This window comes from Quercus robur, chromosome 5 (assembly GCF_932294415.1).
Source record: "Quercus robur chromosome 5, dhQueRobu3.1, whole genome shotgun sequence".
In the NCBI taxonomy this organism is placed as follows: domain Eukaryota; kingdom Viridiplantae; phylum Streptophyta; class Magnoliopsida; order Fagales; family Fagaceae; genus Quercus; species Quercus robur.
Genome location: NC_065538.1, coordinates 68,832,789 through 68,851,682, shown reverse-complemented (window position 1 = coordinate 68,851,682; position 18,894 = coordinate 68,832,789). Strand labels below are relative to the sequence as shown.

The 18,894-nt window shown below is 33.1% G+C and overlaps 2 protein-coding genes across 5 annotated transcripts; one reads left to right on the top strand and one right to left on the bottom strand.

Annotated features, from left to right (window-relative positions):
- Nucleotides 1–7,476: 7,476 nt before the first annotated feature.
- LOC126726829 (E3 ubiquitin-protein ligase WAV3-like) lies at nt 7,477–11,550 on the top strand. Its single transcript, XM_050432210.1, has 3 exons — nt 7,477–7,907; nt 8,202–8,306; nt 9,974–11,550. Exons 1-3 carry the CDS (start codon nt 7,767–7,769, stop codon nt 11,333–11,335), a joined length of 1,608 nt encoding a protein of 535 aa, XP_050288167.1. The 5' UTR covers nt 7,477–7,766; the 3' UTR covers nt 11,336–11,550.
- A 744-nt stretch (nt 11,551–12,294) lies between these two features.
- Nucleotides 12,295–17,794, bottom strand: LOC126726830 (snRNA-activating protein complex subunit). Of its 4 annotated transcripts, none has more exons than XM_050432212.1 (11): nt 17,584–17,794; nt 17,429–17,487; nt 17,284–17,350; nt 17,125–17,174; nt 15,360–15,540; nt 14,734–14,822; nt 14,560–14,650; nt 13,769–13,864; nt 13,292–13,417; nt 12,947–13,207; nt 12,295–12,712 (listed from the first exon to the last, which is right to left on the bottom strand). In XM_050432212.1, exons 1-11 carry the CDS (start codon nt 17,716–17,718, stop codon nt 12,428–12,430), a joined length of 1,440 nt encoding a protein of 479 aa, XP_050288169.1. In that variant the 5' UTR covers nt 17,719–17,794; the 3' UTR covers nt 12,295–12,427. The 4 variants fall into 4 exon arrangements, with proteins under 4 accessions (XP_050288169.1, XP_050288168.1, XP_050288171.1 ...); XM_050432211.1 differs by having other exon boundaries at nt 17,125–17,177; nt 17,584–17,792; XM_050432214.1 differs by lacking the exon at nt 17,584–17,794 and having other exon boundaries at nt 14,734–14,817; nt 17,125–17,177; nt 17,429–17,490.
- Nucleotides 17,795–18,894: the final 1,100 nt, after the last annotated feature.

Genomic DNA, 18,894 nt, shown 5'->3' with positions numbered 1-18,894 from the left:
AGTGTGATGATACGTGTCTATATTCAAAACTACATTTCCATATAAAATAGTATTGGGAGAGATTTTGTGTTATACTCAAAACCCCCCAAGGGGTTAAATGTACTCAAAAATCTCAGAGGATTAAGTTTTACATAATTAATAGTTTACCCATAAAATAATATCATTTGAGTAATAAGTGTTATATACTGGTTGGGGGGTTAAATGTACTCAAAAATCTCAGAGGATTAAGTTTTACATAATTAATAGTTTACCCATAAAATAATATCATTTGAGTAATAAGTGTTATATACTGGTTCCAAATTATTAAAAAAAAAAAGAAAAAAAAAAAGAAGGAATTTTGTGTGTTTTTTTCAAATATATATTACTGAAAAAAAGACAAAAGAGTATTCCTAGGTCGGCAAATATGATTGAACCCTAATGATTGTCCATGTTTGACCGGTGGAATGTCATTGTTTAAAACTTTAAACTATGTGCAAGTGCAGATAATAAGAGTCGGTTATGAGTTGATAAATAGAAGATATATATTGGGAAAGGGAGCTGAATTTGTGTGAGTATGCACTATGCTGATAAAATATCCAGTAACCACACATATATATTTGTCTTGAGCAAAATACATTTTGCATAGTAGGAATATTTAGTACAAGTTTAATTTCTTAATTGCTATTGGCAAAGTTGCATTCATTTAATCAATTGCCAATAATGTAGGAGTTGTCCCATTTATTAGTCTTTTATGTCTAATCAACGTCATTAACAGTGTGAACCGCCCTATTTATTTTGTATATATTACACTGATCACTATTGTGACCCACTAATTTTGTTGTTTAAGTGCAGGAACTTATTCTTAATTCAAGGTGGTAGGAAGAACACTTATATTGTCAATCTACATTAACCACGTAAACCACTCTATTTATTTTGTTTATTAGTGATCTTTTATGTCTAATCAACATCATTAGCTGCGTAAACCACTCTACTTATTTTGTATTTATAGCACTGATAATCACTATTGTGACCCACTAATTTTGCTGTTTAATTGCAGGAACTTATTCTTAATTCAAAGTGTTAGGAAGGACGCTTGTATTGTCAATCTACATTAATCTTATCATATGAGGTAGCTATCACTTATCAGCACAGTAACTTGGGGTCCCATGACACTCACAATTCACACCTTCATAGATAGGGAATCCCTATTTCAAAATGAACAAATTTTTTGTAAAATTAAATATTGCAATTCAAAAAGACAAACTCATCTTTACACTAAAAAGGGAAAATGCAAAGCTACGAGCCCACAAAAGTATGAATACAACCACTAGTATTACCAATTAATCTCAATGATATTTTCTTTCTTTCTTTCTTTTATTGGAAATAATAAGTATAAGCATGTAATTTCTGTGTAAAATTCAAATTAAAAATTTGTTTTCCCATCCCTTGCGCAATCTTACTTGTGTAAGCCCTGATCATAGAGAATTGTTAATGAAAACACTTCTTCGTTTGGTGTATCTTTGCCAATCACTATTTATTGTTAGTGTTGATTTATATCCATTCCAAACAATTTATTACTCTCCTTTCCATCATCTGCATGACATAACAATGTGTGGCTAATATTCATCCTTTATATATATAAAAGGAAGTGGTGTTTCAAGTTTTTCAACTATTACCTAGACTATACATCTATTCCACTCCAAGGGCAAGGCCACATTAGGGCCCAAGAGGGTCCTAGCTCCCCTGAGTTAAGGGGGGGAAAAAGATATATTATGGCCTAATTTAAATTGGGTCCAAAAACAAAATAAAACTTAACTTCTCCTCTTTCCAAAATCTTGGCCTCCCTTCACTAATCAGCCAAAACAATATCACAAATCAACTCATGGTTATACTTCGGCCCCGCTAATTCAAAATCTTGGCTCCGTCACTATTCCACACCCTTTCTAGTTTTATGATTTATCCTAAAAATTCCATGAACCAATCAAGGCTGGCCCAACAAAATTTGGGGTCTAAGGCAAAAATTTTATATAGGGCCTTTTTATATGTAAACATTAATTAAATAAAATTATATAATACTAATTAAATTAAGACTAATTTGATGTAAATACAGAAATTGATGAATAATACTAGTTAAACTAAGGTTAATTTCATATAGAAGATTGAATATTATAGTTGAATCAAAAGGAACTTACTTTAACTTGGATATATGATTATGCATAGTTAAGTACAATTATAATCTAAATTTTAATTTTATATATTCTTTTTGAGAGAAAGAGATAAATAGTTATTATTTGGTGTGTGGCTTAGTAGGAGATTAGTCATCATTGATGATTTATCACATTTGCAGCATTTTATTTGAAACATCTTAGGGTTTCAATTAGGTTAAATTTTTATTGGTCTCCTATTTTAAAAGCCTTGTTAGAAATGAAAAAGAAAAATACTACAAAATCTTCACAATTAATGTGATTATGACTGTAATTGATGAATTTCAATAACTTAATTTATTTGTGTTTGAATTACTTTTTTATGTGATTGGTGATATGTGAGTTAAATCTATAGTAAAATTTGTGGTATCTTTAGCATCACTCTTAAAAAAAAGTACTAGTTATTTAAAAAATGTTATATTTTTATAAAATTTTTGGTCTTTTACTAAGGGAGATGGGGCTTTTTTTTAGTAGGAAAATTTTTTATTTGTTATGGGGCCTTAGGCCTTGAGCCGGCACCGGAACCAATAAGTTGGTCGATAGAACTTAAAACTTTTGAATTTACGGCACACCCGAATGAACAATATTCATCTATTAACCGGTTCGATGGTCTCTAATTCAGCCCCCCAAAAAATACCCTGTATAAGTTTGAAGTCCAGGGATGAGGTTATGTAGAAGCTGTTTGTGTCAAACCATTTTGATGCAGTTAATTTTATGTACCAAGTATCAAATTTTTGGTCAGCCAACCGGTCGCTATGCTTTTATCCCTTTTTTTTTTCATCTGATCTTTTCCTGAACACTTTGCTTTAATCTGGCTAGTATGACATATGCCCAAGCTTTCAAAAAAAGAAGTAGAGACCACATGCCATTTTTTAATATGTTTTTTGACAAAAGGACCGCATGCCATTATGGATTTTGATTTTCTTTAAAACTTTCAAATTCAAATCTAACGGTCTCTTTCCCCACCTTTTTGATTTTTTCCTTGAAAGTATTTTCTTCCTCCTTACCTTGTTTTTCATACCGTTATACATTTATACTATAATCCAAATGGTAGATAAGTTTTTATCAAAAGAGTTACATCTCACTGTCCCACCAAAGAAAAAACTTTTTTTTTTTGTGGGCTTAATGTATTAAATTCAAAAGTTTACACTGATTTTATGGATTAATTATAGCTATCTAACTTAAATTATGAGAATAAAACTTAAAGTATGATCTTCTCAACAAAAAATAAAATAAAATAAAATAATTATGAGGTTTTGTCTATAGTTTATACTACATATTTTTATAATCAACATCCTAGTTCAAGATTTATTTGTAATGCTCATCTTACCCTTGAAATCAATACTTATGGTAGAAGCATTTGTCATGTACATCCATCTTAAATAAATGGGAAATGCTAACGGATGCTCTTAGAGCAATAGTTAACAATCCATTTAAAGAAAGTTTTTATGAAAAAAAAAAATAAAAATAAATAAATAAAAAAACACAACAACAACAACATCAATAACTAATGTTTTGACAATTTTTTTCATTTTTCATAAAAGTTGTGTCAAAACTTTCCTAAAATGGATTGTTAACCATTGCCTTAAGGCACTCGCTAGCATGACCCTAAATAATAAGAGCATCTTTTATTTACACCTTAAAGTCTAAAACTAAGATTATCAAGCTTTTTTTTTTTTTTTACAAGAATAATTATCAAGCTAATTTTAGATTAAGCTGTCAATAAAATAGTTAGGCAATACTCGATGTCCCTCACAACGTTTGGTGCATTTTGAAATAATTTGTAAGAAACCAACCATCTTACGGTTTATATATAGGGTAAAATGCAAAACTGACCCTCTAAGTTTCTTCAGATTCCATTTTAGTCCTCTAACTTTGCCTTTGATCATTTTTTTTTTTTTTTTTTTTGAGAAAGCCTTTGATCATTTCAATCTTCTAACTTTTAAGTTTATTCAATTAAAGTTTTTCCATCAACTTTTGTTATATGTTGTGGATCATTTCAATCCTCTAACTTTCAAGTTTATTCAATTAAAGTTTTTCCATCAACTTTTGTTATATGTTGTGGTTAATTTTATAAATTTTTCTTCAAAATTTTTAAATTAAAAAAATTCAATTAATGATTGAAAAAAAATTTCCAGATTTTTTTTTTTCAAAAATTTTTAAAAAAATTAAAAAAAAAAAAAAAAAAAAAAAAAAAAAAAAGGGCCTTAATTGAATAAATATGAAACTTAGAGAACTGAAATAAACAAAAGTAAAGTTAGAGGATTGAAATAAAATCTGAAGAAAATTAGAGGGTCAGTTTTGCATTTTAGCCTTATATATTTAAGAGATCGACTTCAATTATGCTACATGTCATTAGAAAGTGAAACAACAAATTGATAAAATTAAAACAATTAAAAATATGAACATGGTGCTTGAGTGATTATACAAATAATTAATTATTTTCCTCTAACTTAAGCATAGAGTCATTATTATTTTTCATATTCTTTGATTTTGTGTAATTAAATTCGCTTTGCCTTTTCCATAAAATAAAATGGCTTTCAACTTTTAATGGACTCTCTTCCTCAAAAAAAAAAATAAAATAAAAAAATAAAAAACTTTTAATGGACTCTGTTTCAATTATTTCTAATGCAAGTAAATATGGGTAAGTTTTAGAGTATGAGTAAGATTTAATAACACATGCAACGCATAATATATGTTGCATGTGTTATCAAATCTGCTTTTGCCTCTAGATGTTTTTTTTGTTTCAAATGTTAGGAAAATAACTAAATATGAGGAAGCATATAATATTCCAAATCAATTAATTTTTCTATTCAAAATAAATTATTTTTATATAAATTCCTTTGATATAAATCACACGTGGCCGGGATGCATGAGTTCAAAGAATCTAATTTTGTTAATTAAAATATAACAATTTTTGCGTTGTAAGTGGACTTAGTTTTAGTTTTTTAAGTATGAAATTTGTCCTAGTTTTATGAAATTTGAACTTGAATTTTAAACCTTTATATTCTTAACTTGTCTTATTGTCTTAATTTTAAACCTTTAGTTTCTTACTTTCTTATTGTTAAGGCATTTTTCAATTAGATAATAGAGTTTTTTTTTTTTTTTTTTGAGAAATTTAAATAATAGAATTAATTTTGAAGGTATGAAAAAGTGGATACCGAAGTGTGTGTAATTAGTGCACCAAGATAATTAATACACAATAATAAAAACATTTATCCCATTAAAGCATGACAATTGATTAGTAGTAACACTTTCACATAAAAGCAAAGTTTAGTAGATGAAAGGCTAGTTAATACTACATGACATAACCTTTAGACTATTTTAAGTTTTTATTTGAGGTTCTTTCTTTCTTTATATATATATATATATATATATATTGATTAGGATATTGATTGTTAATTTTTATGTAAAATACATATTATAAATGTTCCAATTCAATTGGTGATAGATAAGTGAAATTGACCATAACTATATGTCATAAATTTCATTTCAACGTGGAAAAATCAAAATGTTCATAATAGTTTGGTTCAACTAGGGAAAATTCTTATTTGAGTTTGTTTAATAGGATAATTAGTTAATTGTTTTGTAAATGATTTTAGGTTTGTTTGACCCAAAAAAAAAAAACTTATGTTTAAACATATAATCCAACTTAAAATGTAGAATTCAAATTGAATAAGCCAGTCTTGAACTATTAATATCCACTTATTAGTTATTAATTATGACAGCCTTGACAAGGAGGATTGGTTTGCAGGCAAGGCAAACAAACCTGCAATTAATAAGAATAAATAGAAACAGCATACACGCATAAATGTAGTACAATCATCGGCTGTAGAAGTTTTGCTTGCACTGTAATCAACAATGAATCAGGTGGCAGTGAAAAATTGTTTTTGTGGCCCCCTCAAAAACAGTGTCCCTTTTTTTTTTTTTTAATCTTCCTGTGGCCCCCTTCAAAAAAACAGTGTCTTGAGAGAACCATCTTTATCTGCATGTGCTGTCTTGCCTAGTGCTCCATCAATTCAAAATTCTTTATTATTACATTTAAAATCTAGGCAAACTTAACACCTCTTTCAAAAACTATTTACCACCACACATTCATGGCAACATCCAACTAGTTTATAGAAACAACAGTATTTGAATAATGTCATTGTTACAAAAATAAATGATAACATGTGCAAGCAATTCACATGGATATAGATTCAAATTGTGTCTATATATGCGCAAGCAATTCACCAGGTTTAATTTGTTGTTATTGTAATTGTGTATATATGCTAGGGATCCAACCAATAAAAAAATAAGGGTATGTTTGGTTGAGATAATAGAATAATGGAGGATGAAAAATATATAGGGAGGAAAGAAAAGATTTTTGTTTTCCCACATCATTAAGACTTAAGAGAGATGGAAAAACTTAATGATAGAAATCAAATAATTATTATGCCCTTATTATAGTTTGAAACAATTGGGGATAAGGGGATTAATTTTGTAATCACATTATTTATGATCATTTTCTCTCCTATTATCTCCTCAATTTGAAAGGAATGGAATTAGTGGCTTTGGTGGAAAATTTTAATCTCTTCTCCTATTTTATTTTTTTTCTCTTCTTTTTCTATCATCTTCCTTTCCATCCCAACCAAACATACCCTTAGTTAACTAATATCAAAGTATTAAGTAAATTAAAAAAATAAAAAGTGATATAATCATGGTTAAAGTTGTAGGTATGAACAATGATATCAACAAGCAAAGCAAAGAGGTAATCGCTTTGAAAGTTCTAGAGAGCTTTTACTAAGCAAAGAAGAATAAAGCCAAAAAAATTTAGATTTTTTTTTTCCTATTCAAGTAAGAGGGGACTATTTAGTGCATAAAAAGAGGAAAAAGGAAACCCTTAAAGAAAGGAAGTAAATGGTCGAAAACAAGAGAGAAGTGGTAAATGTGGAATATGTGTTGATGCACTAGTTAAGTTAAAAGCCAACCAATTTATTAACCATATTAATTTTAATATCCCATCGCTTATAATGGAGAATTTGCTTGCTTTTGACAAAGCCAAACTATTTTGTAACAAATTTATTCATAGTTAATATATTTGCATAGTCATATTACCCTCACGCGCGCGTGCGCGCGCACACACATAAAAAGTGAAAAATAAGTTTAATCCAAAATTTTTCTTGATTAATCCAAATATATTTATTGGTGAAATTATTTACTATTAGTAGTACTATTTAGTATTGGGCTGAGGGAGGGGCCGGGTAGTAGTTGTGTGTATATATGGGTGGTAGTGGTAGGCATGGTTTTTAAAGGAAAAATAAAGTAAAGAAAGAAAGAAAGAAAGAAAGAAAGGGCAGCATTCATTCAGCAATATCAGCAAAGAGCTGAGAGGTTGGGAGAGAGGGACAAATTGCAGAATTGGCAGAGACCTCTGTCTGCTCTGCTCTTCCCACCCCCACCCTCTTTTATTTTCTTTAAGCCATAGATAGAGAAAGAGAAACTCAAAATCAGCTGGCACTTGAAGAAGAAGAAGAAGAAGAAGCAGCAGCAGCTATATATAACAAAAATAGTACTAATAGAGAGAGAGAGAGAGAGAGAGAAATGGGAGAAGGAGGAGGAGGGGGAGGAGGAACAACATCAAAGCTGAGAAAAGCAGCTTGGAAGGTGGTGGTAGCAGCTGCATATGCATGTGGGTCCTTGTCCTTGTCCAGAAGTAGTAAAGCTCTTATGGACCTCCATTCTGTAAGCTATACCATACCACAATGCCTCTCCTTTTTTTACTTTCACCCCCCAACCCATTTCTCATTTTCTAATCAAACTCCCCAAAATCTAAAATTTATGCGATTTAATTACTCATTCTTTCCTGCATTGCATCTCTTTCCATCTAAAGTCCAAATATTTAGTAATTAGTAAAAATGTTGTTGATGTTGTAAATTATAATCATAGCCTTATTTGCCCATTTTTATTTTTCCCAGAAAAGAAAGAAAGGAGAGATGAATTGTGATTTATGACAGCTGATTCTGCTTTTTTTGACAGATCTCAGATTCTTCATCTGTGTCTCCAACAAAGGCAAAGAATATCTCACTTGGAGATGATATTGCAGAATGGTCCAACCACAACAACAACGCCCTTGCTTCCAAGGTATATATCCCATTCCCACAATCAACAAAGAAACCAATTTTCTGGTTGCTAAATATTGAGCCATAATGGTCTTTTTCACTAGAATTTAATAGGTTCAAATTTAACCTCGTTTTTTTCTTTTTTCTTTTTTCCCTTTTTTCTAATATATTAATTTACCTGACAATTTCAAATAATTGTATTTGCTTCTTTTTTTTTTTTTTAATGTACTGTTTGATTTTACTTTATGGAAGAAAAAAAAAACCACTTTATAAAGTATCACGACACTTGTTAACAAAATCTCTAGTTATACCCAAATGAAATAAGGCACCACATGACATGACCAATGTTTGATTTAATATATCTTTAAACACACCTTTTTTTTTTTTTTTGGAGAAACATCTTTAAACGCAATCTAAATCACGAGTTAGTATAAATAATATCAAGTTAGGTTAATGTATGTGAAATCTAACATACCACCGGGCCTTGTTGCCCAAGTGGTACCCGGTTACTCAAGTGACCGCTAGCTCAGGGGTTCGATCCCCCGAAATAAACAATTACCTACAAAAAAAATAAAAAAAAATCTAACATGTGGTGTGTGTGTGGGGGATGCCCCCAAATATAGCGGCTAGCGTAGCCCATTAGTGAAGCCAAGAATCCACACCACTATTAATTTAAGACTGCACAACACACGGCAAAGAAGACCCCACTTTTGAAGTTCCACCTACCCAAAACACTCCTTCATTATTACATTTTCAAGCACTATTGAATAAAGTGTCAAATTCTCTAACCCAAAAAATAAATAAAATAAAAATTTATTTACCCATTTCAATATGATGATCTTAAATTTTGAATCCTGTAAAACAGTCAGATCTCCCAACTAGAAAAGTCACTTCAGCTTCAAAAAGCTTTTACCATTTTCCATTCTTCATGTTGATAAAGCTTTGATGCATGAAAATTTCAAACGAATGGGACAATTTGAGTGGATCTGCACCAAACACAGCAATCTACAACTTGTACATGTGGTTTAAAACAAAACAAAACAAACTAGTAATGATATCACTGGCCCCTTTTTGCTGAAAGTTGAATTATCTAATCAAAGCTTTTGTCATCACTTGTATTTATTTTATAATAGGAGGGCTGAGTTTGACAAGGGGTTTGTTGTTGAGTAACCATCATTAATATTTTCCAAATATTAACAAGTTCTTTTTCTATTTTACTTTCTTTTTTTTTTGGATGGAAGATATTAACAAGCACTTGATTGCTTCACTAGAACATCCTGGATCTCTTGCTGTGTAGCTTATTATGTGAAATCACTATATATTGGTAGAGATAGTGGCTCATATTCTGAATGAGAAGTAATACTAGTCTCTAATCTAGAACTCTGATGATTTTCTCTTTATTAAACCAATATTGCTAAGATCAAAAACCTTCAAAAGTATACCTCAGACCATCCAAAAATTGATATGATCATTTTCATTTTAGAAACTTGCCAATGAATTTTGGAATTAGACACAATAATTAGAGCTACATATCAGATTGTCATTATTTAATTCTAAGTGGATTCTGTTTTAATTAGCTAAAATGCAATTCTTTCATTTTTGGTCTTGTCATATTCATCTGTTTATTACTTTAAAATCTGTCTCCCTTGCTTTAATTAATACCTTCATCTTTGTTGATTCATGTGGCAGAGCTTATGCGCTATATGTTTAGATCCTTTGAGTAACAACAGCAGGGATAGCAGCCCAGGGCAGGCAATATTTACAGCTCAATGCTCTCATTCTTTTCACTTTACTTGCATCTCCTCCAATGTTCGCCATGGTAGTGTCACTTGCCCCATTTGCCGTGCACATTGGACCCAACTGCCCCGCAGCCTGAACACTCCTTGTGCTTCACTCTCTTCTTGCAACCAAAATGATCCCATACTCCAAATCCTTGATGACTCCATTGCTACTTTCCGTGTCCACAGGCGGTCCTTCTTGCGTTCTGCCCGCTATGATGATGATGACCCTATTGAGCCTGATCACTTGCCTAATTGTCCCCGTCTTTCTCTCTCTCTAATACCCATCCCATCAGGTGCACCTCCCAGCTTTCGTCCATCCATGCAAATGGCTAGTCGTAGCTCCTACCCATACCATCCGTCCCTACATCAATTGACATGCAGTTCCTCATCACTACTACAAGCACCAACTGGGCAAGCACCTTATCTCATGTGCACCTCCTCAAAGAGAGCTTTTCTTTCAGTAAAATTGGCACAGCAACAAGCAACCGACTTGGTCCTGGTTGCGAGCCCCAATGGACCACACCTAAGGCTTCTCAAGCAAGCAATGGCATTGGTGGTTTTCTCCCTTCGACCTATTGATCGTTTAGCCATCGTTGCTTACTCATCAACTGCAGCACGTGTCTTTCCCCTTAGGCGCATGACATCCTATGGGAAGCGAACTGCACTACAAGTCATTGATCGTCTTTTCTACACAGGGCAAGCAGATCCTCTTGAAGGACTAAAGAAAGCGATCAAGATACTTGAAGATCGCGCCCACAAAAATCCAGAGTCACGTATCCTGCATCTGTCTGATAGTCCAACACGATCTTACCATGCCTTCAACATGGAAGTGCCCATTCCAATCCATCGGTTTCATGTAGGGTTTGGATTTGGCACTTCAAATGGGTTCGTCATGCACGAGTTTGAACAGTTCCTATCAAGACTGCTGGGAGGTGTTATTAGAGATATCCAGTTGAGAATTGGGGAGGACGTTAACTGCGGAATTATAAGGATCGGAGAGCTAAAAGGTGGTGATGAAAAGAGGATCTTATTAGACTTGGAAAAGTATGGACATGTTTATGTAGGATATACCTACATTGAGGGCGAGGTTGATGAATGCATCAGAACAGGGGAAACTGTAGTGGGTATAGGGGACAAAAGTAATGCTACAGAAAGTGGAGGGAGGGATGTGAGCATTGGAGGGAGAACTAGTAGTGTTGAAAGTTGGGATTACCATGATCCTCACATGGCTAGAAGATGGGCTAAGCATTTACATGGCTACAGACTTTAAATTGATCCAAAAGTTGTCCAACAAAATTTTTATGTGATGATATCTATACGAAGCAGCATCCATTAGATGATGATTTCGGTCATCCAGGACCAATGTTGATTCTGGTTAAATTGACTGGCCTTCTACTCCCAAACACTGCTGAGAAAATATGTACAAGATACTATTACTTACCCAAGATTTACCATTACAATTAAGGATTTAAATTTATTGAATCATACCTCATGTTGTCGTACAAATATCGACTGTAACTCATGTTGGTTTTGCTTAAGGTGACTATCATCCTAGATACTAAAACAACTTGAGTAGATGCAACAGCAATTCTATTAAAACAAATTAAGGTTTCAGTTGGTTTCCTCACAGCCAATAGTGCAGTAGGTAGATGTAAGTAAACAAGTATTTCAATGTTTTTGAAACCAATTATAATTGGAGAAGATGACATTAAACTATTAAAAAAAAATTTAGAAAGTCCAACGGTCTCTAAACCAACTACTACTACCTAAAAAGTACGAATACTTCATTTAGGGTACTGTATTCATGTCATACCCATGTCATAATGGTGTCATACTGATCATTTTAAGTTCTAATTTTTCAAAAATTACTCATGTCACCATACTGATCATTTCAAGTTCTAATTTTTCAAAAATTACTCATGTCACTGTGTTATACTCATGTCCTTACTCCAGTATGGGAGTTTGAACCCAGATGTAAGATAATTTTCTTTTTTTGAAAAAGGTGGAATCATTCTCGCTTTCTCAGGTTCAATTGGTTTTTTATTGCAGCAATAGCATTCTTTACAATGTTATGACCTTGCAGAGTAATAAAACAGAATAAGACAAACTTAGCTCTCACGTGAGTTTAGTAGTCAATTCCATTTCTTTTCTTCTTAATGTAGATGTATAGGTTTCTCAAAAAAAAAAATGTAGATGTATACTTCAGCTACTGTTGAGATCCATGATACATTTCTGAGTAGTTTGGCTTTACCTTACCCATTTCATTCCATTATAGATGGGTGTCATATGTATTACAGCAATAACATAAATCAATAGTTCATAAATACCTCTTACTATCATATGCCCAGAAGGGCATCGGCAATTAATCATGTAGATAATCGTACACTGAGAAGTCACTGTACAGTAGAGACTCGTCCTTACCATAGTGAAGAAGAAAATAACAGTCTTTACAAAAATAACAAGGATTCTTCAGGGCCCACTTGTCATTGACTGTGACCTTCGTAGCTCTATATATCTTACAAACATTGCATTTCTGAACACGAAATTTTAGTTGAAATAAGACTATTGGGTAGCCAGCCCGGTTGTGCACGTCCTCTGGATGAATTAACCTCATGTCTCTTATCACAATTGTATGCTTGCAGTTTCCCTGTACCAAATTTCCCAACAAAAGAATTATAATAGCCATGCATATGCTAAGATAACTTTGCCAACTCCACAGTTCATCATGACGTCAAGGACAGAACTAACAAATAATGACATACGATTTTCATGAAGCTATTTCTTTTACCAGTGCAGCATATTGAAGGAAAATCACAAAGAACACAAACTGTTTCCACTTTCTACCACCAAAATCATGAAACGTGGCAACAGAAAATGGTACCTGGTGACAGTAGAGATATCCAGCACCAAGTCGAAACTTCAGATCACAAAACCGTGTCATGTGCATGTTAACAGCTTTGAAGTGAGGCAATCGCAGGCCTGTTACATCACCTACAATTGCTTTCTGCTTCTGTTGTAATTCCCCAGTTATGATGCATTCCCATTTTTTAAGAGATTCATCCTTGGAGTTTCTGAGCCAATCAAATATAGGTTCGCTATAATCTATAGCAGAAGGATCCCTCAAATCGTTACAAAATACATCCTACAAAGAATTAGCCTTCTATTAGATTTGGTAACAAACTACCGTCCTCATGAAAACAAACAGTGAATGCATAGAGCTTCTTACTTCTATAAGGAAATATCCAGAAGGATCATGCTGCCCAGCCTTCTGCATCATTTGGTCAGTTAAGCAATAGATTTTGTCCCTCAGTTCAGTCAAGGTTTGTCGTCCTAGGACCAAAAACTCTTGAGTCTACAAAAAATTTCACAAAAATGTAAATAGCAAATTAGCTATAAATTGATAGACGATTTTTCTTCCGGTCAATGATCTAATTCAAATATCAAAAGCCCAAGATAGAAAGAAGTTGAATGATCTTGCCTAAATGCATCCAAATACAATCATCAAATAAAGCCAGTGAGCTTTAGCTCAATTGGCACCTCGTCCCCTTGGAAGTGCTAGGTGGAGGGGGAGGTTGTGGGTTCAAGACCCATAGAGTGCATGTGTACATTACCCATTTAAAAAAATTAATTAATTAATTTTTTTTTTTTTAAATCATCCAATAGAGACCAACATTGACTGTTTTCAAAATGATATTAGATATACCTTGGCCCACTTCCGTGAGTTATGGTAAACCTCAACAGAGAGAACAACTTCTGGATACTGCACAGCAATTTGTTCCCCAGTGCTTGGTGATTTGACCTGCAGGACATTTGTACAAAAGTATAGAGAGGATAAATATGAAATTTTTTTTGATAAGAAAAAGAGGATAAATATGAAATTTCAACCGTTTAAACAGTCAGATTCAGCATATGACTAGAAGTTATCTGTATGAATAACATTCATGTCTAGGCTTAAAGAAAGGATTAGGTTAAAAAAAAATATGTGCAAGCTTCAGTAGTTGAAGTCAATTGACTTAAAAAAACCCTGAAGTTATGTGTTGTTTTGTTTCCTTATATATAGAACCAGCAAGCAGCATGGGCTTCTCAATAGATTTGAGGATTGTGAAATTAAAAACATATAAATACTATTTGTCTAACTCTGAGAGAGAGAGAGTTTGTGTTACGATCAAGTGTCCCACATGGCTTAAATGCAAGCTTAACCATGTGTATATAACCTCTTGGGCAACCTTTCCTTACAAGCTAGTTTTCAAGAGTGAGTTTTACCCATGGGTTTGTATCAGAGAGAAACTAGCTATGGGGAGGAGGTTAATTGTAGTAACAATACCAAATAAATCAAGAAAAACTGTGAATTAAGAAGAAGGCAGCTATAACACTACTCTAAAAGCATTTTCAAGTTAGATTTCCATATACTTTCTTCAAGATAAAATGATAAATCAAAAGAAAAGCATCTGCAATATGCAATAAACATTAAGAATAGGCATTTTTCAATCATACCTTTGTTGCAGAACGTGTAAACCTGAGAGATTTCATCCTTTCAGTTCTTTCTGATAACGTAATGGCACCTTCAGTTATCTTACAACTGGCACTGGACCAAAACAAGAGAAATATAATTCAAAACCACAATAATTATACCAGTTAAAGAGATCGTAGATATCTAATGATACAAACTTGAATGAATGCAGTTTTGCTGCAGCTTTGTCCTCGTCCTGCTTTTGTTTGATTTTCACAAGTTCCTCCACCTTTGCAGTATAACTATTCTGGACAGATACCAGAAATAAATATTAAATTTGATTGACAAAAATGACAAAAATAATGCACCCATACAGCTCAACAATATTTGGTTAACCTATATATATAGTATCACCCAAGTTTATTCTAAACAAGAATAAATGTAGAAACTACAAAGTAAATTGTTAATAGGTCCACAATCAGCACTAAAAGCATGTAAACCATATGCTAAAAAAATACCAAACAACTACCATATGCCAAAACATTTCAAATTCAAACTCTATTGGAAAACAGAGTTTAATGTGATCAAGCCACATTTCCACTACTTAAATAAAATTTGAAAACAAAGCCAAGAAACAAAAGAATTGAAAATTGAACAATGTTATATAGCACATTCAGACAACATATTCTCAACTGGAATGGCCCAATAGATAAATTTTGATAAAATAGAGGGCAATAAGAGATTTAAGTGCATAAAATTATACTACTGATTGAGTGACTGGAAGAAATATATATTAGCAATACACATGGAAAGGCAGAATAAATATAATTCATGGAAAGCATACTTCAATGGCATGATTATTCGCCTTTCTTTTTTTTCTCTTCCTTGAGTTGTTATTTTCAATGCAACCACTTGCTGAAGGAGATCCACTTGAGGTCTCCAAAGGAGATGAAACATTTTCTCCTCTGGTAATGCTTTCTGGGGATTCATTTTTATTGCGTGATCTCCTGCGATAAACTCGTTTCCTGGATATAAAATTCAAAACAAATAAGTTCCAAAAAAGTTTAATCTCTTGTATAAACACACCCATATAGAATTAAATCTGTGATCTCACCCTCCAACCCTTATTTATGAGTAACGGAGATGGCATTTGGTGCAAGGACTAACCATCAATTGAATCACATAACAGATCAACAAGTGGAGGGTGGATGAGAAATATAAGAGTCGTAAATCAATAACCTCTAAATGAACATTGAATGTGATAAAAGGACTTGTAAAAATTCATCGAACCATTTATTGACACATTATGTATATAAGTGACTAGGATCTACATCTGGAAAACACAAATTCATTCATAAAGAGGAAGCCCTAACAAATCACATGGACTTAGTAACATGCAATTTTTGAAGGGATTCAATTAGAATCGTTTTTGAAATCATGGCCAGGGGATTCTATTGTTAACTGCAGGATCAGACATGACTCATGAGTAAACACAAACACAGACGATGAGCACCTAACATTTTCCATGAAGAGAAAATGTCTAATGGTGAAGCTTCACTTATCCATCAAGAATATTGCAATATGATATTCAATAGAAATAAATAGTGTTGAAACACAGAAACTGTCCATACAAATTGAAAGCTTTGCTTAACAAGATTTCAAGTGGCTTTCCCAAGCTTATCAATAATGCAAGGATTAAGACAAAACATGTAGATTTTTAAGTGTGCCTTTGGGTTAAGTGGTATCTCTATATGTTATATTAACCAATTAAGGAGTCTCCCCAAAGTGTTATATCCCTAACAAGTAGTATCACTGAGGTAAGGCAAGTGTTTGTTGGGGGGTCCCACCAGGTAGAACGAGGAAGACTCCTATGTACTCTCACCCATGGTTGAGTAAGGGTTCTAATGGTGGTGAGTCAAGGTGATTGTGTATTGGTGACTTCCATAGTTGTGCAAGGAAGACTCCCATGTCTACCCCGAGCATGGTTGAGTAAAATGGCACACTATTGGTGCTAGTGATGCATGACACTTGAATTGCTAAGAAAAAGACTAACATTCAAGGGGGAGACTAACCGAAGTGCCACAAGTGACTTGGTAGAAGGCTCACATGTGAAGAGGAGATTGTTGGAATATTCACGTGAGTAGTGTGGTTGGTTAAGTGGTGAAGTCCCACATTGGATACTAATGAGAAGAAAGAGTGGTTAATATAACATAGTTGATCTCATGCCCATTGGGCTTAAACCTTTTTGGTTAAGAGGTGTCACTATATGTTATATTAAGGCGTTTCTCTTGCCAACATTAACGCTATCCTATTTGTAATAATATGAATTTGAAGAGAGGGTAAGATAAAAGGAACAAACAGATACATACATGAAAATAAAAACCTATCTGATCATAATTTTGGTATTCTCAAGGACAATGGTATGATGACAACGTTGTAATGAAATGAATTGAACTGCAGCCATATGAACTAGAGCTAGGAACATCTAAAGCTACAAAATTTACATAATACAAGTCCAAATTAAAAGCATTGAAAACAACATATATATATACATATTTGAAAAATAAGGAATTGCATAGCATAGCACATTAGATTTGATTAGGACTTACTCTCGCGCCGGCTCTTGTGAAGGCTGTGAGGGACAATCATGGTTCTCCCCCTGCTGCAACAAGAACAAAAATTTGTGTTAAAGAGTGAGACAAAAGTATTAAACTGCACAAGTAGTAGAGTTTTGGAGCACATCAAAGATTAAAGCTTTAGCAGGATACCTGTAATGCTTCCTTCATAGCCATATCCACTAATTCTCCTTCACTCAAAATTTTAAGTTCATCAACCCTACATTAATCAATTAATTAATTAATTAACAAGGAATTAAGTCTATTAGATAGAGGGGAAAAAAAAGAAAGAACATACGAAATATCTTCATCAAGTGGTTGAGATGAATCCGAAGTACATATTTCTGCCTCTAGATTCTGCATAGATGAGATACATAACCAATCAACAAAAACAAATTTATTAAAAAAAAAAAAATGATTGCTTTATTAATTTTGGAGAGAGAGAGAGAGTACCTGAAGTTGAAGGAGAAGAGAAGACTCGAAGTTGGGGACAGAAGAGAGAGGACCCACCAGATTGGGTACGTAAATGGGTCCGCCCCTTGGAATTGAATTCGACAGCTCTCTTCTTCCCTCAATCTCCTCCTCCATCAACGCCTTCTTCTTCTTCTTGTAAAGAAACTCTGAGAAAGGCGGCAAGCAAGCCTTCTTCTAAGTTCTAATAACTCTCTCCTCTTTCGCATTCACGGGCCGGGTGGCTTTGTGGGTATCTCCCCACTACTTTTATATTTTGCATCCAGCCCACTTATTTTTCTTCTCTCTTTTTTGGGCCACAAAGCAAGACCCATTAAATCTTTTTTTTTTTTTCAAAAATATGTGTATAAAAGTGGAGAACAATTTGCATTAGGACATCTTTTATTCTATGGGTATTGATGTTCCTATTACCTGTAATTGTGTTGTTCATTAATGATGCTAAAAACCAACCAAACAAAAGATAGCACATAACTCAAAGTTGGCACTAGTGTGATATCAGCTAAAGTCTTTCTAGTGCTTAATTTAGCACCCACAATGATGCGATGTTTCTGTATACATAATAGGTTAGGAAATTTTCTCTTGCCTTAACATATGCAAGGTTTAGGGTTTATATAGGGATTTTATTGTTTTCCCTTTGATTTATGTCTTATCCCATTATTGGGGTAGTGGAGCATGTTTGTGCAAAAAATTAGACCAGATGCCTCGAGATCATGCATCCATGTTTGAACATGACATGGTGTAAATATTGCTCATGTGCTCCAATAATTTAGCTTTCCTAAGTGGGGTTAAGTCATCTAAAATTCATCATGTCATCATCATTCTTTATCTCTTCTATCTTTAAGTTGGATGAGAAGTGTAGATGAACTGAGAGATATGTGGACAATATTAAGTGTATGAACATGATACTATATTCTAGAAATTTTGATATTATTGGTGTTACAAGTAATAGAAATTAGGTCTCAAAGGCTAAAACACCAATGCATCTTAATACCGACAATGTTGTCAAATTGCGAAATGTAAGCAATAAATCAAATAATGTACCATGTCATTGCAAATAGGGATGAGTTGCCTCCCTCTAAATGACTTGGATTCTTGATTAATAAGGAATGGGGAGAAGTCAACTAATCAAGGATGAGCCTACACCGAGATTTAGGGGCATGCTTGACTAAGAAGGAAGAGGTCTAATCTAGAAATTTGAGCATAATATTTGAAAATCATTACTTAAATTTATGTAAATATGCGATTGTAAACCTAGAATCTCCCCTATGTAAATGTCAAACTTGTTAATCCCAC

What these genes read in the sequence shown, in the direction of transcription:
- LOC126726830 (XM_050432211.1), bottom strand. Translation starts at nt 17,718, where the DNA reads ATGGAGGAGGAGATTGAGGGAAGAAGAGAGCTGTCGAATTCAATTCCA. An exon ending in CTGGATATTTCCTTATAGAA is followed by an intron (nt 13,208 to 13,291) that starts GTAAGAAGCTCT and finishes AATTCTTTGTAG; the next exon opens with GATGTATTTTGTAACGATTT. An exon ending in GATATCTCTACTGTCACCAG is followed by an intron (nt 12,713 to 12,946) that starts GTACCATTTTCT and finishes AATTTGGTACAG; the next exon opens with GGAAACTGCAAGCATACAAT.
- LOC126726829 (XM_050432210.1), top strand. Translation starts at nt 7,767, where the DNA reads ATGGGAGAAGGAGGAGGAGGGGGAGGAGGAACAACATCAAAGCTGAGA. An exon ending in CTCTTATGGACCTCCATTCT is followed by an intron (nt 7,908 to 8,201) that starts GTAAGCTATACC and finishes TTTTTTTGACAG; the next exon opens with ATCTCAGATTCTTCATCTGT. An exon ending in ACAACGCCCTTGCTTCCAAG is followed by an intron (nt 8,307 to 9,973) that starts GTATATATCCCA and finishes TTCATGTGGCAG; the next exon opens with AGCTTATGCGCTATATGTTT.